At 42.3% G+C, this 12,270-nt stretch overlaps 1 protein-coding gene across 8 annotated transcripts in view; it reads left to right on the top strand.

Annotated features, from left to right (window-relative positions):
- The window catches only part of LOC125762841 (aryl hydrocarbon receptor nuclear translocator homolog), a 196,042-nt gene continuing 183,772 nt past the window's right edge, over positions 1-12,270 (top strand). For 2 of the 8 annotated variants that reach the window (XM_049425378.1, XM_049425379.1), the window contains exon 1: positions 1-248. In XM_049425378.1, coding sequence (XP_049281335.1) covers positions 209-248 — 40 coding nt within the window. In that variant the 5' untranslated portion in view covers positions 1-208. The other 6 variants (XM_049425386.1, XM_049425380.1, XM_049425381.1 and 3 more) reach the window with 5 other exon arrangements.

Raw genomic sequence — 12,270 nt, forward strand, 5'->3', positions numbered from 1 at the left:
TCGATGAAGTGTTTTTTCTGCTGTCAAAGTGTTCGATTTTTTTCTTTCTCTCTTCGCCACAAATCTGTCCCCACGACTCTCCCGTGCAGTGGTAGGGCTGTGTGAATTGTGAACGTGCAAAAAAAGCGTGTTTATTCGTGTGATTTGTGTGAAAACGTGACATATTCGTGTGCCAGAGCAAGTGTCGTGTAGCAGGCGCTTTCAGCTTATGTCGACAATAGCCCAAACGTACGCTTCCTCATCGTCAGGTAAGTCAAGGTGGCATAAACCACCTTACGAAGTCGTGCGTATTCCATCCAGCCCCCATTGTAAGCCTGCCGCGTACGTTTCATTTCGGTTCGGTTGAGATTCCATGTGTATGGTGTGAAATGTGAATGGTGTGTAGTAGAGAATTAAATCTTGGTGCGATTGTAAAGGATTCATCTAAAAACGGTGTGCAATATGTGTTTCGAAATAAACTTTACAGTGGACAGTGATTTGTTGTGCCGCTAAAAATCGGTGTGGACGTCTCTGTGTGGTATTTTGGTGCATGCGTACAACCCCACACGAAACCATCCTCGAAGTAATCGCGGTTACTGTTTTTTTTCCCTTCATCTAATCTGGAAGCAATAGAGCAAAAAGGACGAACCCGGAAGGATTCTTTTTCCGTAAGTGCGTTCTGTCCGTTTAGTGAGAAAAAGGCAAGATAAAGAAGGTCGGGCGTGTGCGTGTGCGTTCTTTTGTTATGTAAACAAGCGTGAGCTTATGGCATCGTGAAGCATAATTATGTATCTCCGGGGTTGACACTGTATGCGTAGCTCTCGTTGCGCGCGCGTGTGTGTGCGTGCTCATGTGTGAAGGAGAGTATGGTCCACAAGACAACAAAACGCACGCAGTACTGCATCTTTCCCTGCGGAAAGGAAATGAATGCAACGCTTTAAAGCATCGCACTGTCACATGCATCGTGTGCATGCTATCGTTCGCTTTTGTTTTGCTCGTGGAGTTCTCTCGGCTTTTTTTTTAATAAGCAACCACCACGATTGTCAAGTTCAATTGTAATCAGCAGCCTACTCTAATTGTCGTCACCATCATCATACTGAGTGTTGTTTTCACATTTGCAGCATTAGCAGCCAGCGCTCTTAGTAGGCTGTTGTTGCGATCACCAGCACGATCGAAGAGGAAAGAGCATGGAAGATCATTACGAACGGATCGTAGGAATGGGTTTTCTGGCCGAGCGAACCAAAGCTATGTTTAGATACTCCACTAACTGTTTGGAGTGGGAGTAAACATAAGCGCTGACCCGGTTTACGTGTTCCTCTCGATGGACGACTTTGTAGCACCTTTGGCTAGCTGTGGTCGCGATCGCGAAGAGGTCACTCGCTCGCGGATTATGGAAACTCTCGAGTTAAACGCTCTGGCTCTATTGAGAAGGCCGTTTTGCAGCAGTACTATAGCGAGCAGTCGAAGGGAATCTGGCTGGCTATCGATGAAGAAGGCGCGGAATGTCTTCCCCGGGAATGTCGACCCCTTTTTGCTTGTGTGTGCGAGCGCGCACCCTCTGTTGTCCACGTAGCCGGGGTCTACAACAAAACCAGACATTGCCAGGTTCCCTTGGTCCCGGGTTCGTCCATCCAACACGTCCAGCCAGGCCAACAAGCAGGAGTAGGACAGCGGCGAACAAAAAGTAGAAATGACAGAGAGGGAACAGCACAGAATCAAGTCACGATTTTTCCGTGGCCCCAGCGGATACCCTTCGCCGTGTTTTGGGGAGCGGTTTGGCGCTAAGCGCAGGCTATGCTTTCGATGCTCCGAGGGCGCGATCAACATTGCACGAGATGATGATCCTCAAAAGGGGGAGGCGATAGGGTGGACGGGTCGCTCAGGGAAGGGGCAGCAGCATATAGCATACTGGCTGAAGCATAAAGCAGAAACCGAGCCTGGCTGGCCTATACCACTCTCAGGGTATATGGTCACGATGGAAGATGCAGACAGTTTCATCACCTTTTCGGGGCACAAGAGCAAAAAGTAAAGTATGAGAAAACAAACCTCCAGTACCCACACTAACGAAACAACAAGGCACCCAACGAGCACAATCGGTTCGGATCACTTCGCCTTCGGGAAGCTGGCAAAGCATAATTTCCTTACCTACCATACCGAGCATAATTCGAACAAGGGGTTGAACAAAAGCGAATGAAATGGAATTTTCATTTGCTCTTTTTCAAACCGAATCACCTTTCCCGACAATGGTGCCTTATGTTTGTATGAGCGTTTTTTTGTGTATGGGTGGTGTGGTAAAAAAGGTAAAATTTGGCGCCACGCCACGTTATGTCAGTGACCCTGATAAACTGCTTGGACGCTAATCTATAACCGCCGCGATTCGGTCGTTTTGATCATGGCCATGGGTACGTCAATACATTCGTTTCGGTTTTTGTCACCAGCTTGGGAACTGGGTTTGGTTGCTTACGACGACGAGTTTATTAAAACGCTAAATGTCGAAAGGCTTCTTGTTGCCATCTTAGTACAGTTTGTGCTATCGTTTGCAAGCTGATCGTACAATGATAATTTCGACAACGTTTTCAGTGGAATTGAAGGGGAGTCTAAAGCATCGTCGGCCTTTATCACTGTGCGTGAAGCATTGATAATCCGATAGGTTTTTTTTTATTTATTTGCCGCCTTTTTAAAGGAAATATTTAAACACGTTGTTTACGAATTCTGTTGTGAAGATCACTGTCATAATTTTCATAGGAAATTTAAGTAATAAATAATTATTATTTTCAGCAATAAATACTGAAGAGATAATCTGCAATAAGCTATAATATATTCTATTGCAAAATGATCCTATTTTCAAACATGTTTTTCATGTAATTTGTTACTAGTGCTAAAATTGGTGAAAAATGGATGAGAAAACCAATTGTTCTCGTTCTCGAAACACATTTGGTTTGCTTTGAAAGTTTAAATGAGACGCTAAACTTTATTTGTTTTCCTTTTAGACTCAGTTAGCCGATTGAAATTCAGCTTAAGGTAATGGAATAACCGCTTCATACGATACTTTATTGGCCAATCAGTTATCCCTCAAATGTATTTTTTTAAAAAGATTATTGTTTTACTCGAAATTCAAAAAAGAGGACTAAAATTATTGTACTTTTTCGTTTATTTAGAATTTTTTAATACTTAATGGATATTTTCAAGACATTTTTTATAAATATTGTTTGTATAAATTATCGGCACGAGGTTCAATTCTAAGCTAGATCGTATTTTAATCAGTCCCAATAACGATTATATTTATGTTCAACGGTCCAGTGCTCATTAGAGGTTAATTCCTTGGAAAGTTTTAAGATAACATGCAGAATTATGAAACAATTGGTTTAGTAGATCTTCTTGAAATTTCAAAACACAAAGAATTTGAAATTTGCTTTGAATAATCTTAAAAAAAGTAGCTCTTCCATGTAAATCTAATCTGTCCAGAGATTATTCTACTGCGTAATTTACAAATGTTTTAAATTATTTAAACGATTTTTGAAAAAAAAAAAAACATTATAAACTAACCTGTCTAATCCAGTACACATTACGCTCATCATCAGCAGCATCAGCTGACGAGAAGATCAGCTCCTCATCATCGTCATTTGCACAATGACAAAGTAGCAATGCAATTACACCCTTTGCTGCCATTTCAACTATCGATGGACGGTCACTACATAACGCAAACAACGCTTTGCAACCTATTTTTAGCGACACAATTTAAAATCATCCCTCAGCTCTCTAGCCCTCGAAGGGAAACATCTTCATAATGTGTTTTGTTTTTCTGTGGATAATTTTAGTCGCCATACACCTGGGCACAACTTGCTAAGTTTCGATGCCCGGTAGAAAGACGGAGAGTACTGTTTTTTTACGATCATTGGCTTAGAATAATACATCGGGTGCGAGGAAAACAACGCTGTCAATAGCTATTGGGCTTATTATATTTATGATTTACGCTTCATTAAAATGGTGCTGCTGCTTAACCTCTAGGCGTGCGGGGATAGAAATGAGTAAATCAAGCAGCAAAATTCTAATTGTTTTGGGATGGGCTGGCAGTGTGGTAGCGTACGTTTGAAAATGAAAATATCTCGTGCCTGGTGGAAAACGGGGAACAGCTTTAATCAAATTATTTTCCTTTGCTAATGTGCACTGGTTGTAGATAAGGTGCTACGTTGAAACTACCTTTCACATGCGTCTATCTGTACACTAGTGCGAACATTTGCGACAGAAGGCACATAAATAAAATGTTTTATTCACACTTTCATTGAGATGGGCTTTCGCTGATGATGAACGAAGCGGCGTTCCCTTTAGTCGAGAGGGGTATGGTAATGAAGCATGATAAGGACCGTATAACCACCACACGCCGGTGAGCATTAAATGTCACCGGGACAAAAGCTTTCCACACACTGGAAGAAATGGTACGGTTCGTTCCCTATCTCTTAGATCCATCTGTCCGACCGGAGTGGCCCCGAAAACATTGCGATAATTCAAGATTTACTATTGCCATAACTATTTCCAAAACGCAAACGCGCTCGCTCGTGACATCGGTGAGTTTGGACACTTTAGAAATTAAAAAACACAAAAACCGTATTCATATATTGCCGCGGGTTTTTTTTTTTATGAAGCGAATCCTCTTCGTTGGTTTTTGGTTTGGACTTTCCGAAAGGACATTCTACGTGTGTTTTTTTTTAGTTGGCAAACAAACACCGTCTGCTTACATTACATGTTCCCCATAGGTGAATGTATAAGTTTTTTTTATTCTCTCTCTCTCTCTCTCTCTCTCTCTCATGGAAACCGTATTTTGACAAACTAATTCATTTCTTACCTAATTTATTAGCATATATGCACCCTTCGGACGGTTGGAAGCACGGCGAATGGAACGCGCACCGTTCGGTCGCGCCGCTTCGGTTGACTTCAATTTTGTTAATTAATCCTAATTTTATGAACTTTTATTATTCCTCAACCATGTTTTTTTTCTGTCTCTCTCTCATTCTCTCTATCCCCCCTTCCGTTTGGTGGCATCTCAATCTGTGGTTGGATGGATGGTTTTTTGCCGGTTGGTGGTTAGTGGGTCTTCATTTTATCGCTTCGTTCTGTTTGTTTGCGCATATGTCATTTTTTTTTGTTTGGTTCTTTTTATGATTATCATGTGTGCATTTTTTGCTGGAAATTTTTATGTCACGTGTTGTGTTTGGTTTGGTAACACCTTTCCGCCGGGGGTAAGCGAAATGGAAGGCACGTGAATGATTTCTTTAAGAACTATTTTATTACGGTTGTATACTTTACTATTTATTAGTATTTATTAGAATTACCCAATATGTTGTGCGGTACGTTCAAAAGCTCAAAACAAGGTTTTTTTAAATAACAATAGTTTAAAAGAAGATAATGAAATCTAATGAAGTTATCTTACTTATCATCTTATCATCGTTGGATGACAAATACTCATTATTTTACCTTAAAAATTAAGCGAAAACAATTAACAAATAAAAGCTCACTCTCTCCCTTCTTGGCGTAAGGACCTCTAATTAATAATTTGTTATGAGCTTTAATGCTATAAAATATATATGTCAAAATTATGCTTCAACTAGGGTACATTTATTAAGTTCTATAAAAATAGTATGATCGGAAGAAACAGAAACAGTCAAAATGGTTGTTGTAGAAGTTCTAGTGTTAGTAGTTTTGTATTTATAAATTCTTGTGGGTTTTTTCTTTTAAAATGCTTTTAAGTTATTTGTAATGTAAATTCAATTTCATAATTATTATGACTTTCAAAGTTTATATTATTTACCAAAATACAGCAAAACCTTTCAAATAGTCAACCTGTCGAGAAGTGTACTACGTTTATACCCAAATGTTGGACTTGCCATTCCAATGTTTTTGCTTTCTCGTCTTCATCCTTTTTTAAGGGGTCTCTTTGACCCGATAAACAAGGGCAGTAATAAATTAAAAGTGTCAGTTTCGGCTCGCTATCGAAATAATTGATCTCCAAAAACCGAGGACTGCTACACGTCCACCACACCATTTCTTCCCTTCTATTGGTGGAACAAGTCTTGGAATAGTTTTCGCATCGCCACAAACGTACGTACCTCAACACTCCCGGGAACGGAGTTCTTATCCGGGGTGTTTTCGATCGATTTGGAAGTAATATCGTACGGTATCACCTGCTCCGGGGTCTGCAGACGAAAAAGTGTCGCATTGAGTGGTTCTGTTGCAGTTGCCGAACAGAGGTCGTCCAATAGTTGGAAGGAAGGTAGTCATGATCTTACGGTGGAGAAGGGTGATTATGATAAGTCGTGTTTCTCGGGGCTTCTTGGGTCCGTTTCCCTTTTTTGCAGGTTTAATACGGCAGGGCAAAATGGGGGGCAATCGTGACGCATGCAGTTGAAACTTCATCCAACCAAGCAGACAGTAGGTTCCCTTTTATTATTTCATTTTAATTTCCGAAGTGGAAATTCATTTTTTATTATTTATGAGACATATGATACACACCGAGTATTGCCGAATGAAGGAAGGTGTCGGAAGGTTGCAGTGTTTTTTTGCTGCTGCTTTCATTGTGGAATTCAATTTATCTGTCCCCTCTTAATCGCGGAACTCCGCACCGAAAGAGCATCGGGCCAGACCCGATGGTCTGTTGATGATCGGACTTCCTACGGTGTGCGGCATAATCGGTTGTCGATGAGAACAAAACCCATTGCCACGTGTCTACCACCAGGAGGTTGGTCTCTAGTGGGTTGGAATGAAAGGTATTAAAACTGAAAATGAAGGAGGCAAAAAAAGTCCATATACAAGAATTAATTTTTTTTGTTGCGCAGGAAGATTATTTGCTAGAATGCCTTTTTAACGTATTTATGAGCTTGTTAAACACGGGTATATTATTAGTAGAGTTGTATTTCTTTTTTTCCTTCCCTTTACAATTCTGCATCAATAAAAAGGACTCGTTTTGTGAGGTGATAATGGCCGGTTAGTGCAAAAGCATTCCCCACACATTTCCAGATGCTTTTTTTTCATCTGCTGTCTTGTTTTTTGTTACAGGTCTCAGTGTTCCACATTTTATTGAATATTCATTCGCAAACGAATGTGTTGGGTTTTTACAATTTCATTTTTTTTAATTTTGTGCGCAGATCACTCTATTGGCGGTTCCATTACCATTCGCAGCGGATCGCGATCGGTTGCGATCTTTAATTAAGATATTAAATGTTATATCATTCCTAGCACGGGAAATGCCAAGTGCGATCGTTTGAAATGTAGAAAATAAATTAAAAAATGAAGTACAGTTTTTTTCTGTTCCATTCGTCCAACGTTTCATGGACTCCTTTCGTGTGGGCTATTGATAGAGCAAAAAAAAAACAGCAAAATAACGAGTGTATAATCCGAATTGCGGGATATACTGATAAATAATGAAGCAGTTAGCAAGTCCAAAGTACCACCGATCCATCGTCTCATGTAAGAAAGGGCGATTGTGGTCGGGGCCGTTTTTTTTATTCCCCATTTTACTTACCCTTTTCGCAGGCACTGCGCAAGGCATTCCCTATCGAGGTGTCCGACTCTTCGGGCGAATGTATTAAATAATAATTATAAATTATGGAACAGCGAATAAAAAATGAGCCACATAAAAACCGACAACTCTCACTCGATTCCGACTCGATGCCGGAGTCAGGAAATATTTTTTAAAACCGTTTCGAACCGGCTACTGGCCGCAGAGTTGGAAGACGTCCACCGGCCGGCTACGGAAAGAAAGTGAATCGATGCGCAGCGAGAGGATGAAAAATTCGCTAAACGTTTCATTACGCACATTCTTTTCATATTTCATCGCTACCCACTCTGGCGGCGCTTGTTGTTTGCTTGGGCTTGGATGGAAGATAAAATGATAAGAATGAGAAGGGGGATAAGGAACAAAAAGGTACTTGTGTACACACACATACACCTTACTGGTCGACATTCTTGGCGGATGCGAATTGATGTGCGTCGTCGGAGGAAAGCGGAGAATGCAAAATTGGTATGTTCGTGTTAATGTGCCAGCGAACGGGCGGACATCGACGGAAGGTGACGATGATGAAATATGTTTCCGATCTCTTCGGCTATCGAATATCGTCAATTGTTGGAGAGGCTGTGTATGTGTGTGTGGGGCGTGGTAGTGAGACAGGATAATTCGTACCAATGATCGTACGATTATCCATCCACGTGGTAGCAGCTTGTGACCGCTGGTATGGTTGCAATCGATTAAATGCTCGCTGGTGTGCATGTGGATTAACCGGTGTTGGTACGCTTTATTTAAATTGGTTTCGGGTTTTTTTTGCAAATTATTTATGACACAGCTGCAAGTATACATACATTTTTATGTGCAGCTCTTTTGTCTTCTGAACATATTTAGCATATAATTTTTAATTAATAGTGTCGAAGTTATGCAAAATGTGTTAAAGTTAGGCAACCTTTCTTAACAGTTATAATCGCATTCGAATGTTTTGTTTCAGATCTCAAAATAATCTCCTTAACTATTCCCCTTTATAGTTAAAATTTAAAATTAGCCTAAAACTAAGATATTTGTCGAGAGTGATATTTGGACGAGAAGATGGAGTTTACTGAGATTTCTTATGTTTGAGGAGGACCTATCACGCGTATCCTGATGATGTAAATGATCGTTATCATTTAGTTAAAATCGGAGATTACTCCGGAGTTAACATTGGATGCAGCGCCGTTGTTAACTCCGGAGTAATCTGGAGTCATCTCCGTAGTAATCTTCGGTGTTACTCCGGTGTAATTGCTCAGGAGTTACTCCGGATTAGACCGGAGTAATCACTTCGGAGTATACTCCAGTTTTTATACATCGGAGTCGGAGTAAATTCATGAATCCACTCCGTAGTTCCCACCACTATCCTGTATTTCTTCTTCTTGGCTTAACGACAAGGAGAAAAAGGTACCAACTCAAAGTTAGTCATTTTAGCGGGTTCTTGATAGATTTTTAAGTCCTATGAACTGCCTACATTCAAGCTCCCTCATCTACCAGTAACTCATCAATGCAAGACTTCACATCAATTAAGATCTACCTAAATTAGCCTTCTCTGTTCATTGGGACGGGCTGAAAACCTTTTACAAGTTGAGTTGTAGCGTATCATTTCGAAGATATTAAGTGACATTTTGATTATGAAAACTGGTAAAGATATGGATAACCTGGTTAATTCAGGCAGAACAGGTAGATTCAGTAGAGTGCAACCACATACGGCAAAGACTTCAAAAATCCTTCTCCAATTTTTCCTCTCGATTGCGGCATCTCATACGAACTATTTCCTTTCTAATATCCTTTGAGAATCCGTTATACAGAAGCATGCGATCTACTGCTTTTTTCGTCTTGTTCTTGGCTACAAGTACTGCAACTACAAGCTCTGGAAATCTTGATCAATTCCGTTTTCTGAAAGCGACTCTATGAATAAAAACTGTGGTAATGACATATTATCCACATTATAACATACACAAACACGACTGTGCTGGAAAATTTATAAAAAGTACAAATATCTGAAGATAGTTTTGAGCAATCTATACAAAATCCATCAAGCGGATACCCTGAATATTCCGTTTTTAATCGTTCATCGCACGACCGTGTCTTTGTGTCTTTTGCACATAGCGGTTTTCTATGTTCCATTTCATCGCGCTTGAAGTAGGTTGAAATCTAAGTCCTACACCACTTAAAAGTCCCGAACGAACCACCATCCCCCGCTCCGTGCATGAATAAAGATTGGCATGCACTTTCGCTTTCAAACATTGGCAACACGTCATCGATTGAGTCCGTGCGGGTAGCGTGTGTTTTTGCACCAGGTCAACATACCGTTTGCCAGGTTCTCACCGATATTGACATATCTTTTTTTTTTTCGTTGTTGGTCGTATTCGTATTTCTCCAATGACCCACTGTAACAATCTGGTGAAGCGTGAGCTGAAAAATCTCACCCGGAAGAGAGAAGCACCGGGCAACGTGTCCAATGACACACGGGATGGGATCACCCGCGCCGCCTTCTACCGCATGCCGTGCGCGGCTAATGACGGGCACAATGGTGACACGAATGTCACACGAATGTCTCGGATGTGTATTTTGTCGACCTTTTCGTGGTTCGTGTTCCGTCGTTCTCGGTGGGGTGTAGGAAAACATGTGCGACGAGAAAGGAAGGTATGGATGAAACCTGCTTGTGGCCACAAAAATTGTGAATGAACCGTCACGAACCGGGGTGGTTCGTCCGTGTTTTCCGTCTTTTAATCCCAGTCTACCGAACCGCCAATTGAATGAGCCACTGTGGTGCTAGCCGGACCCCCCTCCCGGCGGGGGGAAGGGCTGTGTGGGGGATAGACACGTAGTAGTTGTTCGTAGTATACGGTGTGATGAAAAGATCCGACCTTGAACCATATTTCGTTTCATCGACTGGGTGCGAAGGGTGTGTGAGAGGGACAGAGATTTTGCAGGGAGTCTGTCTGGAGGCGAGGGTGATCCCGGTATGGTGCAAGGGTATGATTGGCCGTTTTCGTGCCGAACGTGCGCCATCGCGGTTTTGCTCGTGTTGAGTGTGTCCTGGTGGAACCACCAGCACCAGCCATCACCCAAAACGTTCGACACCTCAACGACACAACTTTCATCCGTAATGGGGTAGGATGGCATGTCCAGACGGAAGGTACTTTTTAGCTGCGGGGGGGGGGGGAGGGGGGGGGGGGTGATGCATGCGGAAGTGATGCCGTACGTGAACGTGCTGGAAAGCTGGGCGGAAGAGAACACGAGAGAAAACAGCAATGGAAAACGGGCAATGTTCCGTTTTTGCGTTCCTGTTCAGAAATTTAATGAAATCGATGATTCGCCACCCGGAGCGGCCATCCGGAGCGGTTTGAGATAATGTCCGGTAAACGAACAGGGACGAACAGGGGGACGAACACATCCACCAAACGGAGATAGCATCCATGGATCGTGCCTACCGTTGTTTCTTATTGTGGTTTGATCCGTGTTCTGCATATAACATATGTGTGTGGACCCAGGCAGACAGGAACGCTCGAAGTCCTTTTCGTTGGATTGCTGGGTGCGTGAACTGGTTCGACAAACCGGTGGGAGACATATTTCAAGGACACACGCAGTTCTGGTTTGTTGAAAAAAAAAACACACACACACACACAGCGAAGGTTGACCCACCGTTACCTGACGAGTAAACGCTCCGTATCCTTGACCGTACATTCCCGTTCGCTGTGCTGGCGGGGAGAGGGCACGAAAAGTATAATGCATGCTGCCGCACATATTAACTAAGAAAAGCTAAGAAACACCACCACACCACCATGCCTGCTGTCTCCCACACTATCCCCCACGAATGGATGGAGGCGCGTGTTCCGTGATTTGGGTTGCGTTACGTTTCTTCAGTTTTTTTTTCAATCGTTGTTACCATTCCCATTCCGTATAGTATTTTTTGCACCATGTTGGCCGTGGTCGTGGCCAGTTGTCAGTTGTTGCCCCCCATACCCACCAGCCACACGTTTGCTACGGGCAACAAAACGGTTTTTGGGACGTGAAAGACATTCATTCGCCTGACGCCCCGTGATGATGTCCTGTCTGGGGGTTTTTGTGTGTGTGTGTGTGTGCAAGGGGTATACGCTCGCAAGGGTTGGTTGGGTATGGTGCTCTGTCGATATGACGGCATGACGGTTGCATCCTAATTTTTGTTATAATTCCAATCATGCGCCACGGGTCGCGTGAGCCACACGCTCCACGATCACGTTTGCTGGCGGAAGTAGAACGTGCCGTGTGTATGTGAATCTGTGTGTATGTTTGGATGGACTTGGGGTATTTTTTTTGGGTGTGGAACAGGTTCCTTTCCGAGCATTCGAGTAGCTCCTCCAATGCAGCTGAAGATGGGAGCAAGGGCCTTGAAATGATGGGTGTACGTGTAATTATTGGGCGATCGGTCTGTGCACGTGCACGGACATGTTTCGGTATTTTCTCGAGCGAAGACCTGACTTAGACGTAGCATCAGGAAGGGATGACTAACTTTCAGTTGAGATATATGGTGAAAACCACGTGATCAGCTGAGTTCCAATAGAAATAATACCTCAAAATAATAAATCTTATTCTCATTTTAGGATTAATTAAAATACAACATAGTACACGAGAAATAAGCTCCATGAAGGTATATTTTTCTGCTCTACAACATCTGCAAAAGTGTGCAATTAAATGCACAGTGTTTGTTGTACATGACATCTACAGTGCTGAAAATAGAGAAAAACAAGAAAACTCAAAAGAGACCTACCTTAAAGGAC

The sequence above is a fragment of the Anopheles funestus genome, chromosome 2RL, assembly GCF_943734845.2.
Source record: "Anopheles funestus chromosome 2RL, idAnoFuneDA-416_04, whole genome shotgun sequence".
NCBI lineage: Eukaryota > Metazoa > Arthropoda > Insecta > Diptera > Culicidae > Anopheles > Anopheles funestus.